Genomic DNA, 26,830 nt, shown 5'->3' with positions numbered 1-26,830 from the left:
ACATCCTTGGAGAGCTCTTGGTCTTGGCCATGGTGGAGAGTTTGGAATCTGATTGATTGATTGCTTCTGTGGACAGGTGTCTTTTATACAGGTAACAAGGTGAGATTAGGAGCACTCCCTTTAAGAGTGTGCTCCTAATCTCAGCTCGTTACCTGTATAAAAGACACCTGGTAGCCAGAAATCTTTCTGACTGAGAGGGGGTGAAATACTTATTTCCCTATTTAAAATGCAAATCAATTTATAAAATTTTTGACATGCGTTTTCCTGGATATTTTTGTTGTTATTCTGTCTCTCACTGTTCAAATAAACCTACTATTAAAATTATAGACTGATCATTTCTTTGTCAGTGGGCAAACGTACAAAATCAGCAGGGGATCAAATACTTTTTCCCCTCACTGTATAGGTTTGTCTTATTCCAGAATACACCCATAATTGTGATCCACACAGTAGGGTTCTATGTTTTCCACTCTGTGATTAAAAGTAGTTCTCAGAATAGAGCATTTTTGAATTGCTAATTATGTTTGTTATTATGTAATATAAGGGGCATGCATCAAGATCTAAAGCATGGCAGATTGAGCTGCTGTGGAGTGTTGTGCTACTTGGGCCTCTAGTTCCTATGCAGGCTACAACATGTTACCAGAAGAATACGTTCAGGAAATGTAGTATTCTTATATTTTATAGAGTACATTTACAGTGCAAAGCCAGTGGCATGTCGTCAGTAAAGATTGAAAAAGGTAAGGGGCCTAAACAGCTACCCTGGGAAATTCCTGATTCTACCTTGATTATGTTTGAGAGGCTTCCATTAAAGAACACCCTATGTTTTCTGTTAGACAAGTAACTGTTTATCCACATTATAGCATGAGTGGCTTTGTTTGACCGAATGATGGAGGCCACTGTATTCTTGGGGACCTTCAATATTGCAGAAATGTTTTGGTTCCCTTCACCAGATCTGTGCCTTGACACAATCATGTCTCTGAGCACTACGGACAATTCCTTCGACTTCATGGCTTGGTTTTTACTCTGACATACACTCTCAACTGCTGGAGCTTATATATTCAACATACAGAAAACATCTCAGGGGGTTGATCTAGCTGCAGATAGCTAATTCTCCTCTATGTGTTTTTCCCTTGCTGCTAATAAGCCCTTATCAATCTAACTAAATTAATAGAGAACATCTGGTTATCTGACATTCTATGCAGCAACTATTGTATTAGAGACAAGCTCTGGTTATTTTATTTATTTTACAAGACAAGTTGTTAAGAACAAATTCTTATTTACAGTGGTAGCCTAGGAACAGTGGGTTAACTGCCTTGTTCAGGGGCAGAACAACAGATTTTTACCTTGTCAGCTCAGGGATTTGATCTAGCAACCTCTCGGTTGCTGACCCAACGCTCTAACCACAAGGCTATCTGCCGCCCCAAGTCCTGCCAACTCAAAAACTGCACAATAAATGTGTAACCAAGGGGGAACTAGTGCATTTCTCTGAGAAAAGCTGCTTCAGTGCTACCAATCATCCAAAACACTTGTAAAACAATTTGCATTTATTTGATCAAATAGACTTTGAAAGGGTAGACATGCAGAAATTCCTCTTGTCAAAAGTCTTGCTGTTACAAAAGTAGTTCTTCATGCAGCGTAACAGGTTACAGGTTCTTCTTGGTGAAGCGCCTGAATGGCTTCATCATTGCTGAAAAGACCCTGACAATCAAGGATTGTTTTTTGATAGGCTGAGATATCTCCAACTGGAGATTCAGCACCATGAGCCTCAATGTGTGGAGCTAGAAACACAAGAGAAATGGATGGGGAGAGAGATAGAGAGAGAGAGAAATACAGTATAATAACTTTGATAAATAACAGTGCAATGAGTTTGGTAGGCATAGTCTATGTTTCTAGCACACACCTAAACAAAACTACAAGCTATAGCAGAGCTCTAAAACATCCTTACCTATGCAATGTCCATCAGTAGAAGGAATCTCATTCTGTTCCTGGACTGAATGGCATTCCTTTTTGTTTCTTCTCTTGGAACGCTAACAGGAGAAAGGTAAAGAGAATGGTACAGAGAATGAATAAATAAATAAATGGAACACTTCTGAATCCAAGGCATCAATTTAGTGATGAATAAAAACATATTTATCTCATATATTTGTCTTATCATAGCCACATCAATAACATCAGCACCTAACTGGAACAAAAAACAAATGCTAACTCCCTGCTATACCTTGAAGTTGATCCTGAGTTTGGTCATTGAAAAGCAAAGGAAGCTCCTTCTTGCTTTCTGCTCAGCCCCCCTCTCTGTCTCAGCCTGGTCTGCTGGGTTTGTTGCAGCAGAAGCTGGTCTTGACGCCTCCTTGCGTCCCTGTACCAGCTGCTGGGTCAAGGACTTTACCAGGACTCTGTCAAATGCAGGGTCCTGGGAGGAAATAGCTGCTTGCAGGGTGTTATAAGAGCCAAACTCCTCCATCAAGTTTTTATGTACACCTCTGAACACCCTGTGGATGTGCAGGTTCTGGGAATATTCCTGTGTCCTGGAGAATCTGGATGCAGCACAGAACTCAGACAGGACTTGTCTGATGAGTTGCTGAGATGTTTCTGTCATGTCTGGTGCCTGTTGGAAGGGTCCATCTAGGGCTGAGGGTCTGATCTTCGATAGCAACCTTATCACCAGTACGGTGACCAAACAGATGACATCATCTTTGCTGGAGTCCATCAAGTACTGCAGTGGGAATGCAGTGGCACTGCTGATGTCTGGGCTGATTAAGAGCTCCCTCAGATGGCCAGAGCTGCTGGGGATGCTCACCTCCTTCTCTTCAATGTCAATCCCATCTCCCTTTGGTACCAAAGAGGTTCCCTTGCTGGTGAAAGATGGAGTAGTGGAGGATCGAAAAGAGGCTTTAGCACTCGGTGGTCGGCTGCTGTCAGTCATTGGACTGTTACGATGCAGGGGTTCATCTGTGTGTGCCATCATCTTTGTCCTTAGGTCACTTGTAGAAATCTCTGGCATTTTAGAGTCCCTGGTGTCGATGCAGGAGCTCCTGACGATGGGGCAGGTCAGATCAAAAGGCACTTCGTCAGGGATGGGAGTGCCAGGGAGGTTGATCTCTAACTCACACTCTGACCTAGGACCCTTTGAAGAGCTAGACAAGGAACTACGACCCTTCAAAGAAGTGGACAAAGATGAACAGGTTCTAGGGATGTCTTGGCAGACTTGTTCACTGTCATCCTCACTTTTCTCAACCTCCTTCAGCATAGTTCCTACCATATCGTTGATCTGAAGGAGCTCCCTGGAATCCTTAATTCGCCCTAAGTTTGAGATTTCACTCTGGATAGCAACCAGGATTTCCCCAAGGGTCTCTTTGGAAGAATCATTTTCTGTCCTTTCGGATCCGGATGGCTTCAGCCCTGTGAAGAAATCCTTAAGTATGTTCTTCATATTGACGCAGATGGTCTTAGCTGTTGACCAAAGCTTCTCTTCTGATATTTGAACACTCAATTCAGTATCATCCAGTTGGGAGCCCCCGTGGGAGCACTGCAAAACTCTCCCACTTCTTTCCAGGAGCACAGTGTCAGTGGACTCATTTTTCTGGAAAATAGTCGCCATTCCTTTGACAAAGGTTTCCACTAATCCAGGGGCTGTATTCTGAGAGGACATGGAGGCAATCTCTGATGGCGAGCTAGATGATAAGCCAGCCTGCAGACTTTTCTGAAGACCAGTATGGCTGATCTGTGTGATAAAGGAATGACTGGATCTCATCAGCACTTTACTCACTGCCTCTTCTGCCTGAGTCTGAAAGTCATGGCTAGAGAGCTTCTTAATGCTCTGAATCAGACTAGTAGAGGACTGTGTGATTCTGATACTCTCTTCTGAGCTCAGTTGAGAACATTGAGTACTCACACTCAAGTCTTCATTGGGTGAGGGTGACTGGGAAATAGTATAGTCATCAAGCTTTGATAGGACACCATCAACAAGCCAACAAGCATCTAGGGACTCATCAGATGAACTGACAACGGCCAAGCATTTACTCTCCACTTTTGATAACTCTGACTTGTAGATGGAAAAAACACTGCTAAGAACTTCTTGAGTGCTGTTATCCAGATTGGAGAGACAGAGAGCTGGTATTGGTTGGCTCTCACTGGGAACTCTACTAAGTTTGGTGCTGGGTAACTGGACCTCAACAGTTGAAACAGTTGCCTTTTCCAGGGTGTCTGAAGACTCCTGAAGAGAAGCATCCTTAGCCACACCTTCTTCTCGAGCGGATAGAGTTAAAAGGTCCCTCAGCTTTGCTCGTATAAGGCCATAGAGTGTGCGGGCTGGAGAGAAGGTTATCTTCTGTGAAAACCCTGTTTTGTGGTCATTTACAGGAACTGGCCAATCAACTGCTTCACATTTGCCTTCAAATGATGCTATCGTCTCCATGCCTCCCACAAATGCCTTAACAATCACTGTGGCAGTGGAGCTTACAGATGTCAGGGCTGTGCAGCTGGTATTCAGGGGAGCTTCAGTAAGGCTAGGAGCAGCACTAGAAGGCCTAGAGGAAGGAGCCACGCCAGAAGAGCTGCTGACTTTCCTTGTAAGGATGGTGCTCACCGCCTTGAGGGCTTTAGACTGAAAGTCGGGGCTAGAGAGGGTCTGAAGCTTTCTGGACACCACACTGCTAGAGGATCCAGTCTCTTTGAGAAAGTGAGTGGTCCCTTCTTTCCCAGATGGACACTCAACATCAAGGTCACATTGAAGATTGGTCAGAAATTTAGACCCCAAGATTGTCATCTTCTTGGCCAGATCCAATAGGATGTTGTAGTCCTGTGCCATTTTGTCCATTGTGCCGACAATGGCATTCAGCACATCATCGGTCACAGGGTCCATGAGGGGCTCGATAAACCCTACCCACTCTGGCTCAGACGTTTGGCTCTGTAGCTCGGCCAGGATCTGCACCGAGGCTACCCGAATGACCTCCTTGCCTGCTGCAATGTCCTGACTGTCCATAGGGGGGCAACTCCCCGAGCTGGCCTGAATGGCCACTAAGAGGCCAGAGTTAAGCTGGTGTACTACCTCTCCCGCGATAGCATAGCTCAACTCGGAAGAGCTGGAGGAGGTGGGGTTGGAGTGACCCTCAACCAGGGATATCAGGAGGCTCTCTTCCGTTACCCCAAAGAGAGCTTTCAGAGGCTCCTCCATGAGGGGAGCCTCTCTAGTTGCTGGCAAACTCTGCAATGAGGTCTGGGAACTTGAAGATAAACACACAATCACCACTTATGCCATGCAAATGTGACCAGCCAGCTGGTATCTAATCTGGGTCATTAGTGAGCTTGAAAATCAAATGAGAGCAATGATGGTTTACTTCTCATACCACCGTAGTTCTAGAAGCCTAAAGCCAACTGACACGAGTTTTGCCAGATTTTGTTGTTTGTACGACATCAGAATATGATTAATTCTGAAAGGCATGTACCTACCTGATCTATGTATTCATAGATTACTTTACATTTACATTAGATTTAAGTCATTTAGCAGACGCTCTTATCCAGAGCGACTTACAAATTGGAGGAAAGGGGGATACCTAGTCAGTTGTAAAGGGAAAGGGGGATACCTAGTCAGTTGTAAAGGGGGATACCTAGTCAGTTGTAAAGGGGGATACCTAGTCAGTTGTACAGGGAAAGGGGGATACCTAGTCAGTTGTACAGGGAAAGGGGGATACCTAGTCAGTTGTATAAGAAAGGGGGATACCTAGTCAGCTGTAAAGGGAAAGGGGGATACCTAGTCAGTTGTACATTTACATTTAAGTCATTTAGCATTTATTTTACTTTATGGCTAACCCAGTTAAAAATTACTTTCACCTGGACCCACCCCTCAGGGGCAACATTTCTGACCAGAACTTCAAACTACAAGGTATGAATTCCAAGTTAATAATTTATGATAAGTATGGGTCAGGTCTTGCAATTATTAAGTTGAAATATTGCTGTGAACATACCTCTTAGGCGACCAGCATGGTGATGAGGTTCTGCGAGTGCATTTTTGGCGGCACCCTGCACTGCCATTCCTCCTCCTCTCCTTAGTCCAGTAGTTCATCTCACTGATCAGCAGCCTTTTCTCTCGCTCATCCAGACTGCCTAAGGAATCCTCAGACCCTGTCAGAGAGCACTGGGATTCTGGGGAGGCTGCCCCACTCCTCAGGCCCACACCCATGATACGAGCTAGCGCTGGTAGGAGAATGCGGAGGGCTGTCTGGGTCATGACCTTAACAATCTTCAGACACAGCATGGAGAGCTGCTCGAATGTGAGCTATGGCCAACAGAGTAATGTTTTTGTCAATCAAGCAATTCCATGACACCATTCCCTATATAGCGCACTACTTTTGACCAGAACCTTATGTGGAGAGACTTACGTTATTTTCATGCCATGCTGAATCACTCTCCATTGGCTAGAGAAAAGAAAAGAAAGGAAACATATTTTAGCTGCACACTGGTGTTGAGTTAGTGGAGTCACTAGATGTGTATTTAATTAAGCTATTAGCAAGTACATGAGCCATTTTGTTCTTGATTTACAGGAAGAGTTAGGGGTGTGGTTACGGTGATGTTAGGGTTAGGTGTAGTGTTTGAAATCGCATTTGTGGTTAGAAGGTGCACTATGACTATAAATTCTGAGTTGTTGTATGTGAGGTTGGAGAAAGACATGGGACTTGCTCATCAGTTAGACTCCTCAGGAAGGAGAGGAGGATTGGGGCACAGCATGTCCCAATCTTGAGAGAAGGCATTAGAGTCCTCTGAGCCTCCTTCTCCAGCTGCTCAATGATAGATCCCCTTTCCCGGAAACCACACCCGGGTGTCTGAGAAGACTCTGGGAATCCGCAAAGAGAAATCTAAAGTTGAATCTGAACTTTATATCTAATTTCCTTCACCTTTAGTGATTTGATTGCACTGGACAGGTAAAAGCACATCTCTCTGCGGGCCTCCACTATATTGCTTTCACCTATATAGATACTATCTTCTCAGATCAGTGCTGATGAATTTGAACACAACCTGCACCCAACATGAAGTGATCTCGGACCTGCACCAATGCTGCTGTCCTCCTCCACGGAAGTCTTCTTGGTACTGCCACTGGACTTACGTTTAGCCTACATGACAACAGATTATAGGTCTCATAGCAGATCTAAGGTCAGTGTAGCATCTCCTAATGCTTTAAGGTTAGGATTTAGTGATAGTAAACTAATCCTAGATCTGTGCCTAAGTAGGCAGAGGATGTGTAAAGGACAGCATATTTCTTACCTTGCCTCCAGTCCTGTTTTTGTTGTTCTCATGTGTCTCTGTTTCATCCTTCATATTCTCCACAACTTTATTTTGATCATCCGGGGAATCCTCCCATTTCACGCTCTGGTGGATAAATGAGAGGTCAATAGCAGTCTTAGGTTGTGACTTCATAAAACAACTTATTCGCTCCTATTTTAAACAAAATGGCAATAGTGGTCAGATTTCAGTCTATGGATCAAACCAGTGAGACCTATTGCTGTGGTAGTGACCTACTATACTGTTAGTAATTTCTCCTCTAAACTCAAAATAGGCTAAATGAACCATACCTTGCTGTTGTCTGACATGATGTGTAGCTTATTGTTGTAGGCTATTTAGAGGTAATACTAAAATCTCCTTTGAAAAAACGTCAGTGAATCATCGGCAGACAACTGAAGTGAATGTAATACCCTTGTTTGAAGCAGGTATTGAGTTTATTTGTTATAATTTATTGGTTATATATTTAAAAGATGATTGAATTGCTCCTAAACTGTAATGTTGTTAATGCATTGTTTTTTGTAGAAATATTTATTTAATGTATAAGTGTATAGTTCGTTTTACTTTGAAGTGTAAGTTTTGACCAATAAGGTCACCTGTTAAGTTGTGGCCAATGGGAGTTGACCTGGTGAACGGGAGGCCTGGGAAGAAAGGAGAGGGAAAAAGACGTTGATGAAAGGATGGACGTTTTTACCTTAGAACGGTTGGTAAAGAAAAGTTATAAAAGAAGACTACAGAACTAGAACAAAACCCATACTTACTAAGACATGTTTTATTTTATAAAAGAGTTGTTATAATTTTGTTAAAACTTAGTAAAGACTGAAGCTACCGTCTCGTCGTGGAGGTATTTGCAAGCATTGAGGTTAGCCTAGCATCGCGTGACACCGGGAGATAATTGCTTGGGAAACTTAACGAGTTCGTGTTCCCATGGGATATCGGTTACGGCTAAGGAGTACTGTCTGTTTGTGAGGAAACCTGCATGGAACTGCCATACTTCGCTGAGGGAATATCTACCAAGCAGTGAGTAACCACAACGTGAGGTGCTTCAGGATTTTTTTGGGTGTCGTCATTTTTTTTTAGCTCCAACGCGCGCCAACGGTTCATTTAAGCAAACATGAAATAATTTGGACTCATTGGGGTTTATTATTTTTTATTTCTTTTGATGCGTCTGAAAATGTATTTGTGTTTATAAATGTTTTAATACACATATGGAACATTATGTATATTGTCTTGGTGGAGTCATTGATTGTTTCAATTTCATTTAATGCAGAAACCTATAATAATTTAATCTGAAGTAATACCCTATTGTTATAACCCTAGATAGTTTACAATAGGAATTCTTATTGGAGATGTCCTTCTCACCTAACATCTCATACTACTGAGATAATTTGCATAAGTTAACCTGTTGGGGATAGGGGGCAGTATTTGCACGGCCGGATAAAAAACGTGCCCGATTTAATCTGGTTACTACTCCTGCCCAGTAACTAGAATATGCATATAATTATTGGCTTTGGATAGAAAACACCCTAAAGTTTCTAAAACTGTTTGAATGGTGTCTGTGACAGAACTCATATGGCAGGCAAAAACCTGAGAAGATTCCTTACAGGAAGTGGCCTGTCTGACAAGTTCTTGTTCTTCTTGGCTCTGTTTATTGAAAACTGAGGATCTTTGCTGTAACGTGACACTTCCTACGGCTCCCATAGGCTCCAAGAACCCGTGAAAAAGCTGACTGATGTAATTCCAGCCTCTGGCTGAAAAACAGTAGCGCGTTTGGATAGTGGCGGGTCAGAGTACCATCAGACTGAGGCTCGTGCACGAGGCGATCCCATGTTTTTATTTTCTCTCTCTTTGAACGTAAACATGCTTTCCCGGTCGGAATATTATCGCTTTTTTACGAGAAAAATTGTATAAAAATTGATTTTAAACAGCGGTTGACATGCTTCGAAGTACGGTAATGGAATATTTAGAATTTTTTTGTCACGAAATGCGTCGTGCGCGTCACCCTTTTTTACCATTCGGATAGTGTCTTGAACGCATGAACAAAACAGGATATTTGAACATAACTATGGATTATTTTGAACGAAACCAACATTTGTTATTGAAGTAGAAGTCCTGGGAGTGCATTCTGACGAAGAACAGCAAAGGTAATAACATTTTTCTTATAGAAAATCTGACTTTGGTGAGGGCTAAACTTGGTGGGTGTCTAAATAGCTAGCCCTGTGATGCCGGGCTATCTACTCAGAATATTGCAAAATGTGCTTTCACCGAAAAGCTATTTTAAAATCGGACATAGCGAGTGCATAGAGGAGTTCTGTATCTATAATTCTTAAAATAATTATGTTTTTTGTGAACGTTTATCGTGAGTAATTTAGTAAATTCACCGGAAGTTTGCGGGGGGTATGCTAGTTCTGAACGTCACATGCTAATGTAAAAAGCTGTTTTTTGATATAAATATGAACTTGATTGAACAAAACATGCATGTATTGTATAACATAATGTCCTAGGGTTGTCATCTGATGAAGATCATCAAAGGTTAGTGCTGCATATAGCTGTGGTTTGGGTTTATGTGACATTATATGCTAGCTTGAAAAATGGGTGTCTGATTATTTCTGGCTGGGTACTCTGCTGACATAATCTAATGTTTTGCTTTCGTTGTAAAGCCTTTTTGAAATCGGACAGTGTGGTTAGATTAACGAGAGTCTTGTCATTAAAATGGTGTAAAATAGTCATATGTTTGAGAAATTGAAGTAATAGCATTTCTAAGGTATTTGAATAACGCGCCACGGGATTCAACTGGCTGTTGAGTAGGTGGGACGATTTCGTCCCGCCGACCCTAGAGAGGTTAATATTGTGAGAGTCATATTCGAGCCTGGTGAGAGGGTTACATGAATATGAACGTCCTTGAATTATGCCAAAGCATTGTTGAATACTCGATTCCGATTGGCTGAAGCAAGGGCATTCCTCAAAGATGTCATACACACATGATGTCACAATTAGGCCTAAGTCTAATGTCTATATGAATTGTCAATGTCATTAGAAAGATAAATATGATAATATCGATTCAGAAGTGTTCCATTTATTTATTTATTCATTCTCTGTACCATTCTCTTTACCTTTCTCCTGTTAGCGTTCCAAGAGAGGAAACAAAAAGGACTGCCATTCAGTCCAGGAACAGAATGAGATTCCTTCTACTGATGGACATTGCATAGGTAAGGATGTTTTAGAGCTCTGCTATAGCTTGTAGTTTTGTTTAGGTGTGTGCTAGAAACATAGAGTATGCCTACCAAACTCATTGCACTGTTATTTATCAAAGTTATTATTCTGTATTTCTCTCTCTCTATCTCTCTCCCCATCCATTTCTCTTGTGTTTCTAGCTCCACACATTGAGGCTCATGGTGCTGAATCTCCAGTTGGAGAGGTTTCTCCCTCCATATCTCAGCCTATCAAAAAACAATCCTTGATTGTCAGGGTCTTTTCAGCAATGATGAAGCCATTCAGGCGCTTCACCAAGAAGAACCTGTAACCTGTTACGCTGCATGAAGAACTACTTTTGTAACAGCAAGACTTTTGACAAGAGGAATTTCTGCATGTCTACCCTTTCAAAGTCTATTTGATCAAATAAATGCAAATTATTTTACAAGAGTTTCAAGTGTTTTGGATGATTGGTAGCACCGAAGCAGCTTTTCTCAGAGAAATGCACTAGTTCCCCCTTGGTTACACATTTATTGTGCAGTTTTTGAGTTGGCAGGACTTGGGGCGGCAGATAGCCTTGTGGTTAGAGCGTTGGATCAGCAACCGAGAGGTTGCTAGATCAAATCCCTGAGCTGACAAGGTAAAAATCTGTTGTTCTGCCCCTGAACAAGGCAGTTAACCCACTGTTCCTAGGCTGCCACTGTAAATAAGAATTTGTTCTTAACAACTTGTCTTGTAAAAAAAAAAAAATAATAGCCAGAGCTTGTCTCTAATACAATAGTTTCTGCATAGACCGTCAGATAACCAGATGTTCTCTATTAATTTAGTTAGATGACAGTTCCTGATTCTGAGATACTGTAAATCAACAGACCTTGAGAGGAGATAAAACAACATCTGTTGATCCATTTCACAGGTTTCTGGTGGTTTCTAAGCATTCTACATGTGTTGGGGAAGGAGGGTGGGATCTCTCCAGAGCATCTAATTACATCAATCATGTCTTGCCATGCATGTGATATGAGATAATGTTATGCACCACGCAAATATACATTGCCTAAGGCTGCAGTGCTATACTCCATGGAGACAGTGCTCATTGTTCATTTTACATGATGGATATATGCTACTCCATTTCATACAATCAATCGTCAATCAATCAGTACAATTTATTTATAAAGCCCTTTTTACATCAGCACATGTCACAAAGTGCTTATTTAGACACCCAGCCTAAAACCCCAAATAGCATGCAATGCAGATTTAGAAGCACGGTGGCTAGGAAAAACTCCCTAGAAAAGCAGGAACCTAGGAAGAAACCTAGAGAGGAACCAGGCTCTGAGGGGTGGCTAGTCCTCTTCTGGCTGTGCCGGTGGAGATTACAAGGGTACATGGCCATTAACCCCTGGTCGGGGACGGACATCCAGTGAAAATTCCTATCGCCATTTGCATAACAAAATGTCATATTTCTTTTTCTTCAAATATAGGACTATATTATATCGTTTTAGAGATACACCTCTCCTGAATCGACCCACGTTGTCCGATTTCAAAAAGGCTTTACAGCAAAAGCACAACATTAGATTATGTTAGAGGAGTACATCGTAAAAGTATTCACATAGCCATTTTCCGACCAACCACATGCATCACAAATAACCAAAAAACAGCTAAATGCAGCACTAACCTTTGACAATCTTCATCAGATGACACACCTAGGACATCATGTTACACAATACATGCATTCTTTTGTTCGATAAAGTTCATATTAATATATAAAAACAACATTTTACATCGGCGCGTGACGTTGACTAACTATTTTTCCTCAAATGCTTCAGGTGAAACAGCGCTACAATTTACTAAATTACTATTCGAAAACATTTTTAAAATGTAATATTGTCATTCTAAGATTTATAGATGAATATCTCTTGAAAGCACCTGTAATGCCAGATTTAAAAATAACTTTACTGGGTAATCATACTTTGCGATGAAAGGGGACGCAATACTCTGAAAAATAGGCTAACGTTACAGGTCAGCGCCATCTTGGAACAATCGCATATCAAATCTAGTCTTGTATATTTTTTAAAATATTTCCTTACCTTTGATTATCTTCATCAGAATGCACTTCCAGGAATCCCAGGTCCACAAGAAATGTATTTTCGTTCGAAAAAGTTATTCCTTTATGTCCCAATAGCTTGTTCTGGTTAGGGCGTCCTGAAGGCTGCAACAAAAGTACCGTTGTGCGTGCGAAACCTCTTACCAAAAGTGATTTTTTTTTACATTTAGGTTCGTTCAAACATGTCAAACGTTGTATAACATAAATCTTTCGGGCCTTTTACAACCACAGATCCTATAACATTCAAGGGGGACGATTTCATTGTCTTTCAAAACGTTTTGAAAGGTGGGGGTAGCCAGGGGCGCCGGCGTCATAATGCGTTCCATAGCCTCTCTTTCAGGCATTTTTCACAGTAGGAGACCCAAACCACTTTGTAAAGACTGGGGACATCTAGTGGAAGCAATAGGAAGTGCTCAATGAACCATAGCTCACAGTGTGAGTGATAGGCACAGCGCTGAAGTTGAGTCCGCAATTCAGAATTCCACATCCTGTTACGATCGGTCTCGGGGTTTTGACTGCCATATGAGTTCTGTTATACTCACAGACACCATTCAAACAGTTTGAGGAACTTTAGGGTGTTTTCTATCCACATATATTAATTACATGCATATCCTAGCCTCTGAGTTTGAGTAGGAGGCCGTTGAAAATGGTGTAGCGCCCCCTATCCTAGGCGACCGTCAAGAGGTTAAGGCCAGATTGTTCTTCATCTACGTAACATTGCAAAAATCAGAAACTTTCTGTCCAAAAATGACGCAGAAAAATTAATCCATGCTTTTGTTACTTCTAGGCTGGACTACTGCAATGCTCTACTTTCCGGCTACCCGGATAAAGCACTAAACAAACTTCAGTTAGTGCTAAATACGGCTGCTAGAATCCTGACTAGAACCAAAAAATTTGATCATATTACTCCAGTGCTAGCCTCCCTACACTGGCTTCCTGTTAAGGCAAGGGCTGATTTCAAGGTTTTACTGCTAACCTACAAAGCATTACATGGGCTTGCTCCTACCTATCTTTCCGATTTGGTCCTGCCGTACATACCTATACGTACGCTACGGTCACAAGACGCAGGCCTCCTAATTGTTCCTAGAATTTCTAAGCAAACGGCTGGAGGTAGGGCTTTCTCCTATAGAGCTCCATTTTTATGGAATAGTCTGCCTACCCATGTGAGAGACGCAGACTCAGTCTCAACCTTTAAGTCTTTACTGAAGACTTATCTCTTCAGTAGGTCCTATGATTAAGTGTAGTCTGGCCCAGGAGTGTGAAGGTGAACGGAAAGGCTGGAGCAACGAACCGCCCTTGCTGTCTCTGCCTTGCCGGTTCCCCTCTTTCCACTGGGATTCTCTGCCTCTAACCCTATTACAGGGGCTGAGTCACTGACTTACTGGTGTTCTTCCATGCCGTCCATGGGAGGGGTGCGTCACTTGAGTGGGTTGAGTCACTGACGTGGTCTTCCTGTCTGGGTTGGCGCCCCCCCTTGGGTTATGCCATGGCGGAGATTTTGTGGGCTATACTCGGCCTTGTCTTCGGACGGTAAGTTGGTGGTTGTAGACATCCCTCTAGTGGTGTGGGGGCTGTGCTTTGGCAAAGTGGGTGGGGTTATATCCTTCCTGTTTGGCCCTGTCCGGGGGTATCATCGGATGGGGCCACAGTGTCTTCTGATCCCTCCTGTCTCAGCCTCCAGTATTTATGCTGCAGTAGTTTATGTGCCGGGGGGCTAGGGTCAGTCTGTTTCATCTGGAGTATTCTCTTGTCTTATCCGGTGTCCTGTGTGAATTTAAATATGCTCTCTCTAATTCTCTCTTTCTCTCTTTCTTTCTCTCGGAGGACCTGAGCCCTAGGACCATGCCTCGGGACTACCTGGCATGATGACTCCTTGCTGTCCCCAGTCCACCTGGCCATGCTGCTGCTCCAGTTTCAACTGTTCTGCCTGCGGCTACGGAACCCTGACCTGTTCACCGGACGTGCTTGTTGCACCCTCGACAACTACAATGATTATTATTATTTGACCATGCTGGTCATTTATGAACATTTTAACATCTTGACCATGTTCTGTTATAATATCCACCCGGCACAGCCAGAAGAGGACTGGCCACCCCTCATAGCCTGGTTCCTCTCTAGGTTTCTTCCTAGGTTTTTGGCCTTTCTCGGGAGTTTTTTCTAGGGAGTTTTTCCTAGCCACCGTGCCTCTTTCACATGCATTGCTTGCTGTTTGGGGTTTTAGGCTGGGTTTCTGTACAGCACTTTGAGATTTCAGCTGATATACGAAGGGCTATATAAATAAATTTGATTTGAAGTACTGTAGTTCAAACATTCTTCATAGATGACCAGCAGGGTCAAATAATAATGTGGTTATACAGGGTAAAACAGGTCAGCACCTCAGGAGTAAATGTCAGTTGGCTTTTCATAGCTGAACATTCAGAGGTAGAGAGGTAGAGAGAGAGAGGATCGAAACTGAAGGTCCATGACAAAGTATCACGTCCGGAGAACACACATGCCTCTTCATGTGATACATGATGTTTGGCTGTGATGTGCAAAGTGTTATCTAATGGGTTTGGTGATTGTTCTGTGTGAAGCCGTATTCTGCATTGCATCATGGAATGTGATGTGAAATCCCTGGGCCTATGGCTGTTGAAGCTACTCCACTGCACTGCTGCTGTGAGCAGGAGTGGGAGAGAAGCCATGCTTTTATTAGACTCTTCTTCTGTCACTCATTCTCCTGCCTCTCCAACTCAAAGGCTGCCAAATATTTTGAAGAGTGGTTAAAGAGGTGGCTGTGTGCACACACACTTAGACTCCAACTCTATTTACAGTGAAAAGGATTTGATCCCCTGCTGATTTTGTACGTTTGCCCACTGACAAAGAAATGATGTCTATAATTTTAATGGTAGGTTTATTTGAACAGTGAGAGACAGAATAACAACAACAAAAATCCGGGAAAACGCATGTCAAAAATGTAATAAATTGATTTGCATTTTAATGAGGGAAATAAGTATTTGACCCCTCTGCAAAACATGACTTAGTACTTGGTGGCAAAACCCTTGTTGGCAATCACAGAGGTCAGACCTTTCTTGTAGTTGGCCACCAGGTTTGCACACATCTCAGGAGGGATTTTGTCCCACTCCTCTTTGCAGATCTTCTCCAAGTCATTAAGGTTTCGAGGCTGACGTTTGGCAACTCGAACCTTCAGCTCCTTCCACAGATTTTCTATGGGATTAAGGTCTGGAGACTGGCTAGGCCACTCCAGGACCTTAATGTGCTTCTTCTTGAGCCACTCCTTTGTTGCCTTGGCCGTGTGTTTTGGGTCATTGTCATGCTGGAATACCCATCCACGACCTATTTTCAGGGAAGGAGGTTCTCACCCAAGATTTGGCGGTACGTGGCCCCGTCCATCGTCCCTTTGATGCGGTGAAGTTGTCCTGTCCCCTTAGCAGAAAAACACCCCCAAAGCATAATGTTTCCACCTCCATGTTTGATGGTGGGGATGGTGTTCTTGGGGTCATAGGCAGCATTCCTCCTCCTCCAAACACGGCGAGTTGAGTTGATGCCAAAGAGCTCCATTTTGGTCTCATCTGACCACAACACTTTCACCCAGTTGTTCTCTGAATCATTCAGATCTTCATTGGCAAACTTCAGACGGGCATGTATATGTGCTTTCTTGAGCAGGGGGACCTTGCGGGCGCTGCAGGATTTCAGTCCTTCACGGCGTAGTGTGTTACCAATTGTTTTCTTGGTGACTATGGTCCCAGCTGCCTTGAGATCATTGACAAGATCCTCCCGTGTAGTTCTGGGCTGATTCCTCACCGTTCTCATGATCATTGCAACACCACGAGGTGAGACCTTGCATGGAGCACCAAGCCGAGGGAGATTGACAGTTCTTTTGTGTTTCTTCCATTTGCGAATAATCGCACCAACTGTTGTCACATTCTCACCAACCTGCTTGACGATGGTCTTGTAGCCCATTCCAGCCTTGTGTAGGTCTACAATCTTGTCCCTGACATCCTTGGAGAGCTCTTTGGTCTTGGCCATGGTGGAGAGTTTGGAATCTGATTGATTGATTGCTTCTGTGGACAGGTGTCTTTTATACAGGTAACAAGGTGAGATTAGGAGCACTCCCTTTAAGAGTGTGCTCCTAATCTCAGCTCGTTACCTGTATAAAAGACACCTGGTAGCCAGAAATCTTTCTGACTGAGAGGGGGTGAAATACTTATTTCCCTATTTAAAATGCAAATCAATTTCTAACATTTTTGACATGCGTTTTTCTGGATATTTTTTTTGTTATTCTGTCTCTCACTGTTCAAAAATTAAAATTATAGACTGATCATTTCTTTGTCAGTGGGCAAACGTACAAAATCAGCAGGGGATCAAATACTTTTTCCCCTCACTGTATAGGTTTGTCTTATTCCAGAATACACCCATAATTGTGATCCACACAGTAGGGTTCTATGTTTTCCACTCTGTGATTAAAAGTAGTTCTCAGAATAGAGCATTTTTCAATTGCTAATTATGTTTGTTATTATGTAATGTAAGGGGCAGGCATCAAGATCTAAAGCATGGCAGATTGAGCTGCTGTGGAGTGTTGTGCTACTTGGGCCTCTAGTTCCTATGCAGGCTACAACATGTTACCAGAAGAATACGTTCAGGAAATGTAGTATTCTTATATTTTATAGAGTACATTTACAGTGCAAAGCCAGTGGCATGTCGTCAGTAAAGATTGAAAAAGGTAAGGGGCCTAAACAGCTACCCTGGGAAATTCCTGATTCTACCTTGATTATGTTTGAGAGGCTTCCATTAAAGAACACCCTCTGTTTTCTGTTAGACAAGTAACTGTTTATCCACATTATAGCATGAGTGGCTTTGTTTGACCGCTCTACCATAAAGGCCTGATTGGTGGAGTGCTGTAGAGATGGTTGTCCTTCTGGAAGGTTCTCACACCTCCACAGAGGAAGTCCGGAGCTCAGAGTGACCATCAGGTTCTTGGTCACCTCTCAGACCAAAGCCCTTCTCCCCCAATTGCTCAGTTTGGCCTGGCGGCCAGCTCTAGGAAGAGTCTTGGTGGTTCCAAACTTCTTCCGTTTAAGAATGATGGAGGCCACTGTGTTCTTGGGGACCTTCAATATTGCAGAAATGTTTTGGTACCCTTCACCAGATCTGTGCCTTGACACAATCATGTCTCTGAGCTCTACGGACAATTCCTTCGACTTCATGGCTTGGTTTTTGCTCTGACATACACTCTCAACTGCTGGAGCTTATATATTCAACATACAGAAAACATCTCAGAGGGTTGATCTAGCTGCAGATAGCTAATTCTCCTCGATGTGTTTTCCCCTTGCTGCTAATAAGCTCTTATCAATCTAACTAAATTAATAGAGAACATCTGGTTATCTGACAGTCTATGCAGCAACTATTGTATTAGAGACAAGCTCTGGTTATTTGATTTATTTTACAAGACAAGTTGTTAAGAACAAATTCTTATTTACAGTGGTAGCCTAGGAACAGTGGGTTAACTGCCTTGTTCAGGGGCAGAACAACAGATTTTTACCTTGTCAGCTCAGGGATTTGATCTAGCAACCTCTCGGTTGCTGACCCAACGCTCTAACCACAAGGCTATCTGCCGCCCCAAGTCCTGCCAACTCAAAAACTGCACAATAAATGTGTAACCAAGGGGGAACTAGTGCATTTCTCTGAGAAAAGCTGCTTCGGTGCTACCAATCATCCAAAACACTTGAAACTCTTGTAAAATAATTTGCATTTATTTGATCAAATAGCCTTTGAAAGGGTAGACATGCAGAAATTCCTCTTGTCAAAAGTCTTGCTGTTACAAAAGTAGTTCTTCATGCAGCGTAACAGGTTACAGGTTCTTCTTGGTGAAGCACCTGAATGGCTTCATCATTGCTGAAAAGACCCTGACAATCAAGGATTGTTTTTTGATAGGCTGAGATATGGAGGGAGAAACCTCTCCAACTGGAGATTCAGCACCATGAGCCTCAATGTGTGGAGCTAGAAACACAAGAGAAATGGATGGGGAGAGAGAGAGAGAGAAATACAGTATAATAACTTTGATAAATAACAGTGCAATGAGTTTGGTAGGCATACTCTATGTTTCTAACACACACCTAAACAAAACTACAAGCTATAGCAGAGCTCTAAAACATCCTTACCTATGCAATGTCCATCAGTAGAGGTAATCTCAGTCTGTTCCTGGACTGAATGGCAGTCCTTTTTGTTTCCTCTCTTGGAACGCTAACAGGAGAAAGGTAAAGAGAATGGTACAGAGAATGAATAAATAAATAAATGGAACACTTCTGAATCCAAGGCAACAATTTAGTGATGAATAAAAACATATTTATCTCATATATTTGTCTTATCATAGCCACATCAATAACATCAGCACCTAACTGGAACAAAAAACAAATGCTAACTCCCTGCTATACCTTGAAGTTGATCCTGAGTTTGGTCATTGAAAAGCAAAGGAAGCTCCTTCTTGCTTTCTGCTCAGCCCCCCTCTCTGTCTCAGCCTGGTCTGCTGGGTTTGTTGCAGCAGAAGCTGGTCTTGACGCCTCCTTGCGTCCCTGTACCAGCTGCTGGGTCAAGGACTTTACCAGGACTCTGTCAAATGCAGGGTCCTGGGAGGAAATAGCTGCTTGCAGGGTGTTATAAGAGCCAAACTCCTCCATCAAGTTTTTATGTACACCTCTGAACACCCTGTGGATGTGCAGGTTCTGGGAATATTCCTGTGTCCTGGAGAATCTGGATGCAGCACAGAACTCAGACAGGACTTGTCTGATGAGTTGCTGAGATGTTTCTGTCATGTCTGGTGCCTGTTGGAAGGGTCCATCTAGGGCTGAGGGTCTGATCTTCGATAGCAACCTTATCACCAGTACGGTGACCAAACAGATGACATCATCTTTGCTGGAGTCCATCAAGTACTGCAGTGGGAATGCAGTGGCACTGCTGATGTCTGGGCTGATTAAGAGCTCCCTCAGATGGCCAGAGCTGCTGGGGATGCTCACCTCCTTCTCTTCAATGTCAATCCCATCTCCCTTTGGTACCAAAGAGGTTCCCTTGCTGGTGAAAGATGGAGTAGTGGAGGATCGAAAAGAGGCTTTAGCACTCGGTGGTCGGCTGCTGTCAGTCATTGGACTGTTACGATGCAGGGGTTCATCTGTGTGTGCCATCATCTTTGTCCTTAGGTCACTTGTAGAAATCTCTGGCATTTTAGAGTCCCTGGTGTCGATGCAGGAGCTCCTGACGATGGGGCAGGTCAGATCAAAAGGCACTTCGTCAGGGATGGGAGTGCCAGGGAGGTTGATCTCTAACTCACACTCTGACCTAGGACCCTTTGAAGAGCTAGACAAGGAACTACGACCCTTTAAAGAAGTGGACAAAGATGAACAGGTTCTAGGGATGTCTTGGCAGACTTGTTCACTGTCATCCTCACTTTTCTCAACCTCCTTCAGCATAGTTCCTACCATATCGTTGATCTGAAGGAGCTCCCTGGAATCCTTAATTCGCCCTAAGTTTGAGATTTCACTCTGGATAGCAACCAGGATTTCCCCAAGGGTCTCTTTGGAAGAAGCATTTTCTGTCCTTTCGGATCCGGATGGCTTCAGCCCTGTGAAGAAATCCTTAAGTATGTTCTTCATATTGACGCAGATGGTCTTAGCTATTGACCAAAGCTTCTCTTCTGATATTTGAACACTCAATTCAGTATCATCCAGTTGGGAGCCCCCGTGGGAGCACTGCAAAACTCTCCCACTTCTTTCCAGGAGCACAGTGTCAGTGGACTCATTTTTCTGGAAAATAGTCGCCATTCCTTTGACAAAGGTTTCCACTAATCCAGGGGCTGTATTCTGAGAGGACATGGAGGCAATCTCTGATGGCGAGCTAGATGATAAGCCAGCCTGCAGACTTTTCTGAAGACCAGTATGGCTGATCTGTGTGATAAAGGAATGACTGGATCTCATCAGCACTTTACTCACTGCCTCTTCTGCCTGAGTCTGAAAGTCATTGCTAGAGAGCTTCTTAATGCTCTGAATCAGACTAGTAGAGGACTGTGTGATTCTGACACTCTCTTCTGAGCTCAGTTGAGAACATTGAGTACTCACACTCAAGTCTTCATTGGGTGAGGGTGACTGGGAAATAGTATAGTCATCAAGCTTTGATAGGACACCATCAACAAGCCAACAAGCATCTAGGGACTCATCAGATGAACTGACAACGGCCAAGCATTTACTCTCCACTTTTGATAACTCTGACTTGTAGATGGAAAAAACACTGCTAAGAACTTCTTGAGTGCTGTTATCCAGATTGGAGAGACAGAGAGCTGGTATTGGTTGGCTCTCACTGGGAACTCTACTAAGTTTGGTGCTGGGTAACTGGACCTCAACAGTTGAAACAGTTGCCTTTTCCAGGGTGTCTGAAGACTCCTGAAGAGAAGCATCCTTAGCCACACCTTCTTCTCGAGCGGATAGAGTTAAAAGGTCCCTCAGCTTTGCTCGTATAAGGCCATAGAGTGTGCGGGCTGGAGAGAAGGTTATCTTCTGTGAAAACCCTGTTTTGTGGTCATTTACAGGAACTGGCCAATCAACTGCTTCACATTTGCCTTCAAATGATGCTATCGTCTCCATGCCTCCCACAAATGCCTTAACAATCACTGTGGCAGTGGAGCTTACAGATGTCAGGGCTGTGCAGCTGGTATTCAGGGGAGCTTCAGTAAGGCTAGGAGCAGCACTAGAAGGCCTAGAGGAAGGAGCCACGCCAGAAGAGCTGCTGACTTTCCTTGTAAGGATGGTGCTCACCGCCTTGAGGGCTTTAGACTGAAAGTCGGGGCTAGAGAGGGTCTGAAGCTTTCTGGACACCACACTGCTAGAGGATCCAGTCTCTTTGAGAGAGTGAGTGGTCCCTTCTTTCCCAGATGGACACTCAACATCAAGGTCACATTGAAGATTGGTCAGAAATTTAGACCCCAAGATTGTCATCTTCTTGGCCAGATCCAATAGGATGTTGTAGTCCTGTGCCATTTTGTCCATTGTGCCGACAATGGCATTCAGCACATCATCGGTCACAGGGTCCATGAGGGGCTCGATAAACCCTACCCACTCTGGCTCAGACGTTTGGCTCTGTAGCTCGGCCAGGATCTGCACCGAAGCTACCCGAATGACCTCCTTGCCTGCTGCTATGTCCTGACTGTCCATAGGGGGGCAACTCCCCGAGCTGGCCTGAATGGCCACTGAGAGGCCAGAGTTAAGCTGGTGTACTACCTCCCCCGCGATAGCATAGCTCAACTCGGAAGAGCTGGAGGAGGTGGGGTTGGAGTGACCCTCAACCAGGGATATCAGGAGGCTCTCTTCCGTTACCCCAAAGAGAGCTTTCAGAGGCTCCTCCATGAGGGGAGCCTCTCTAGTTGCTGGCAAACTCTGCAATGAGGTCTGGGAACTTGAAGATAAACACACAATCACCACTTATGCCATGCAAATGTGACCAGCCAGCTGGTATCTAATCTGGGTCATTAGTGAGCTTGAAAATCAAATGAGAGCAATGATGGTTTACTTCTCATACCACCGTAGTTCTAGAAGCCTAAAGCCAACTGACACGAGTTTTGCCAGATTTTGTTGTTTGTACGACATCAGAATATGATTAATTCTGAAAGGCATGTACCTACCTGATCTATGTATTCATAGATTACTTTACATTTACATTAGATTTAAGTCATTTAGCAGACGCTCTTATCCAGAGCGACTTACAAATTGGAGGAAAGGGGGATACCTAGTCAGTTGTAAAGGGAAAGGGGGATACCTAGTCAGTTGTACAGGGAAAGGGGGATACCTAGTCAGTTGTACAGGGAAAGGGGGATACCTAGTCAGTTGTATAAGGAAAGGGGGATACCTAGTCAGCTGTAAAGGGAAAGGGGGATACCTAGTCAGTTGTACATTTACATTTAAGTCATTTAGCATTTATTTTACTTCATGGCTAACCCAGTTAAAAATTATTTTCACCTGGACCCACCCCCTCAGTGGCAACATTTCTGACCAGAACTTCAAACTACAAGGAATGAATTCCAAGTTAATAATTTATGATAAGTATGGGTCAGGTCTTGCAATTATTAAGTTGAAATATTGCTGTGAACATACCTCTTAGGCGACCAGCATGGTGATGAGGTTCTGCGAGTGGATTTTTGGCGGCACCCTGCACTGCCATTCCTCCTCTCCTTAGTCCAGTAGTTCATCTCACTGATCAGCAGCCTTTTCTCTCGCTCATCCAGACTGCCTAAGGAATCCTCAGACCCTGTCAGAGAGCACTGGGATTCTGGGGAGGCTGCCCCACTCCTCAGGTCCACACCCATGATACGAGCTAGCGCTGGTAGGAGAATGCGGAGGGCTGTCTGGGTCACGACCTTAACAATCTTCAGACACAGCATGGAGAGCTGCTCGAATGTGAGCTATGGCCAACAAACAGAGTAATGTTTCTGTCAATCAAGCAATTCCATGACACCATTCCCTATATAGCGCACTACTTTTGACCAGAACCTTATGTGGAGAGACTTACGTTATTTTTCATGCCATGCTGAATCACTCTCCATTGGCTAGAGAAAAGAAAAGAAAGGAAACATATTTTAGCTGCACACTGGTGTTGAGTTAGTGGAGTCACTAGATAGCCATGTTAGGGAAAATAAAAGTGTATTTAATTAAGCTATTAGCAAGTACATGAGCCATTTTGTTCTTGATTTACAGGAAGAGTTAGGGGTGTGGTTACGGTGATGTTAGGGTTAGGTGTAGTGTTTGAAATCGCATTTGTGGTTAGAAGGTGCACTATGACTATAAATTCAGAGTTGTTGTATGTGAGGTTGGAGAAAGACATGGGACTTGCTCATCAGTTAGACTCCTCAGGAAGGAGAGGAGGATTGGGGCACAGCATGTCCCAATCTTGAGAGAAGGCATTAGAGTCCTCTGAGCCTCCTTCTCCAGCTGCTCAATGATAGATCCCCTTTCCCGGAAACCACACCCGGGTGTCTGAGAAGACTCTGGGAATCCGCAAAGAGAAATCTAAAGTTGAATCTGAACTTTATATCTAATTTCCTTCACCTTTAGTGATTTGATTGCACTGGACAGGTAAAAGCACATCTCTCTGCGGGCCTCCACTATATTGCTTTCACCTATATAGATACTATCTTCTCAGATCAGTGCTGATGAATTTGAACACAACCTGCACCCAACATGAAGTAATCTCGGACCTGCACCACTTCTGCTGTCCTCCTCCACGGAAGTCTTCTTGGCACTGCCACTGGACTTACGTTTAGCCTACATGACAACAGATTATAGGTCTCATAGCAGATCTAAGGTCAGTGTAGCGTCTCCTTCTAATGCTTTAAGGTTAGGATTTAGTGATAGTAAACTAATCCTAGATCTGTGCCTAAGTAGGCAGAGGATGTGAAAAGGACAGCATATTTCTTACCTTGCCTCCAGTCCTGTTCTTGTTGTTCTCATGTGTCTCTGTTTCATCCTTCATATTCTCCACAACTTTATTTTGATCATCCGGGGAATCCTCCCATTTCACGCTCTGGTGGATAAATGAGAGGTCAATAGCAGTCTTAGGTTGTGACTTCATAAAACAACTTATTCGCTCCTATTTTAAACAAAATGGCAATAGTGGTCAGATTTCAGTCCATGGATCAAACCAGTGAGACCTATTGCTGTGGTAGTGACCTACTATACTGTTAGTAATTTCTCCTCTAAACTCAAAATAGGCTAAATGAACCATACCTTGCTGTTGGCTGACATGATGTGTAGCTTATTGTTGTAGGCTATTTATAGGTAATACTAATATCTCCTTTGAAAAAACGTCAGTGAACCATCGGCAGACAACTGAAGTGAATATGAACGTCCTTGAATTATGCCAAAGCATTGTTGAGTACTCGATTCCGATTGGCTGAAGCAAGGGCATTCCTCAAAGATGTCATACACACATGATGTCACAATTAGGCCTAAGTCTAATGTCTATATGAATTGTCAAATGTCATTAGAAAACAGATCATAGCTTGTCAAAGTTCTGCCAAACGAAAATCTTTGTAAGTGCACGTTTTTGCGTTTAATTTATGGTTTATCAAGCATCCTCATTCATCACCATGCACAAAAACGTAACTCGCTGCAATCCATTAGCTATAATTCTGAGGTTGCAAAGCTGCAAAACTAGGACATGCAATAAATTATAACCACTTGCACTTAGAATAATTTACAATCAATGACGTTCTAGGGGGCTTTAACTATTTCAGCATTATGGAGCTGTCCGCTGCATAGAGCTGACACGTTTCTAGGCGTCAGGGGAACGTGCCATGGTGCTGAAATGTTTCGAGTCTGGGCAGCACCTGAGACCGCGGCATGGTGCTGAAATGGAGCAGGGCTCAGTTCTATGGGTATCTCATGCGGATTTTCTTGCTAGCCTATGTATAACGATACTATAATTACATTATTTTCATCCATCCGTCAACAAAAAGGGCATGTCAACGTTTCCCAAGCAATAATGCAATGAAGCCAAGCCGAGATGTATAGTTCTTCATCCAGAGGACGAAGTTCCACTGTATCATCTAAAACCTTCAGAGAGATCCCTTAAAACTGCAGAATAAATTCTCCACAGCTGTTATGGTAGCTAGGTTAATTTAGCGAGACATGGACAAAACCAACACATAGCAATTCTACTGAGTCCTGCTTAGAGGTGACTGACTGTCATGTTGCTAGTTGTAATGACGCTTTTAAAACAAGAATAGTTATTTGTAATTGCTCTGGGAGCTAATTATTGCAGAGTCCAGCTACACATCCTGCTCGCTGGGCTCATTATGGACAGCCAATGAGAAGCTCAGGTGAAAAAGTCAGCCAGATCTGATCCCTATAAAATACATGCTACTAGGCTACTGTAGCAACCTGCCGACCTGCACAATCCTCCCCGGCAATAATGTTACACGCGCAGTATGGTATGCTAACATCCCACAACAATTCCCCAATTGGAATTACTTGCCTAAACTTCCAATCATACTTATTTTCTAATATCAACCATAGTTTCTGCACTTAAGGCAGACTTGCCATTAGAACAAGATGGAATTAGGAAAACTCTAACGCTCGTTAAACGTAGGCTAAAATGAACCTTACCTGGCTGTCGTCAGCCATTAAGTGTAGCCCGTTAATTAAGTCTATGCGCCTCTGATACTGCAGCTGTTCTGATAGGCTACTGTAGCTGCTCTGTAACTGTTAAACTAGTCTAATCTAATCTTATCCGTTGAAAACCCGTCAGTGAACCGTCCTCAAACACAATGAACTGATGTCAATATGGACATTAACCTTCACATAAGATATCAAATACATGACGTCAGATATGCCTAGAGGTATTGTTGACTTAATCAGAATACATATCATAGTGTCACAGTACGTGCTGTTGACAGCCTAGCCCCTGAAATCTGTTGTGAATGTATAGTAATGTTTTTACAATTGTATAACTGCCTTCATTTTACTGGACCCCATGAAGAGTAGCTGCTGCAGCTAAAGGGGATCCATTATAAATACAAATACAAACCCAATGCACCATGATAATACATGCATCAACTTGTTTTGACATATCACATGGGATATGACAGTTCCTGATTCTGAGATACTGTAAATCAACAGACCTTGAGAGGAGATAAAACAACATCTGTTGATCCATTTCACAGGTTTCTGGTGGTTTCTAAGCATTCTACATGTGTTGGGGAAGGAGGGTGGGATCTCTCCAGAGCATCTAATTACATCAATCATGTCTTGCCATGCATGTGATATGAGATAATGTTATGCACCACGCAAATATACATTGCCTAAGGCTGCAGTGCTATACTCCATGGAGACAGTGCTCATTGTTCATTTTACAGGATGGATATATGCTACTCCATTTCATACAATCAATCGTCAATCAATCAGTACAATTTATTTATAAAGCCCTTTTTACATCAGCAGATGTCACAAAGTGCTTATTTAGACACCCAGCCTAAAACCCCAAATAGCATGCAATGCAGATTTAGAAGCACGGTGGCTAGGAAAAACTCCCTAGAAAAGCAGGAACCTAGGAAGAAACCTAGATAGGAACCAGGCTCCTGAGGGGTGGCTAGTCCTCTTCTGGCTGTGCCGGTGGAGATTGTCATGACGTTGGCCTCTTTGGGTACAGGAAGGACAGTTGACCCCCTCCCCTTTGTACCATCACCCAACCTACCTTCCCTCCCAACCCAGGGTTGTAAAAATTCCAAGAGGAGAATCT

At 43.2% G+C, this 26,830-nt stretch overlaps 1 protein-coding gene and 1 long non-coding RNA gene across 2 annotated transcripts; one reads left to right on the top strand and one right to left on the bottom strand.

Moving 5' to 3' along the window:
• Nucleotides 1-1,526: 1,526 nt before the first annotated feature.
• LOC115173123 (uncharacterized) lies at nucleotides 1,527-24,322 on the bottom strand. Its single transcript, XM_029731057.1, has 8 exons — nucleotides 24,011-24,322; nucleotides 23,762-23,856; nucleotides 23,105-23,141; nucleotides 22,690-22,997; nucleotides 18,991-21,994; nucleotides 18,718-18,799; nucleotides 18,501-18,556; nucleotides 1,527-1,733 (listed from the first exon to the last, which is right to left on the bottom strand). Exons 1-8 carry the CDS (start codon nucleotides 24,161-24,163, stop codon nucleotides 1,641-1,643), a joined length of 3,828 nt encoding a protein of 1,275 aa, XP_029586917.1. The 5' UTR covers nucleotides 24,164-24,322; the 3' UTR covers nucleotides 1,527-1,640.
• Nucleotides 10,342-10,911, top strand: LOC115173345 (uncharacterized). The gene is made up of 2 exons (XR_003871589.1): nucleotides 10,342-10,478; nucleotides 10,644-10,911. It is a non-coding gene; the product is annotated as an uncharacterized LOC115173345 (long non-coding RNA).
• Nucleotides 24,323-26,830: the final 2,508 nt, after the last annotated feature.

The sequence above is a fragment of the Salmo trutta genome, chromosome 34, assembly GCF_901001165.1.
Source record: "Salmo trutta chromosome 34, fSalTru1.1, whole genome shotgun sequence".
Taxonomy (NCBI): domain Eukaryota; kingdom Metazoa; phylum Chordata; class Actinopteri; order Salmoniformes; family Salmonidae; genus Salmo; species Salmo trutta.
This window is presented reverse-complemented; position numbering and strand designations above follow the sequence as displayed.

Excerpts from the sequence above, each read along its gene's own strand:
- LOC115173123 (XM_029731057.1), bottom strand. The coding sequence starts at position 24,163 with ATGAAGTCACAACCTAAGACTGCTATTGACCTCTCATTTATCCACCAG. Across the intron at positions 18,800-18,990 it reads AACTCAGGATCAACTTCAAG|CGTTCCAAGAGAGGAAACAA; the intron begins GTATAGCAGGGA and ends TTCTCCTGTTAG. Across the intron at positions 1,734-18,500 it reads TTGGAGAGGTTTCTCCCTCC|ATATCTCAGCCTATCAAAAA; the intron begins ATATCTCAGCCT and ends CTCCAGTTGGAG.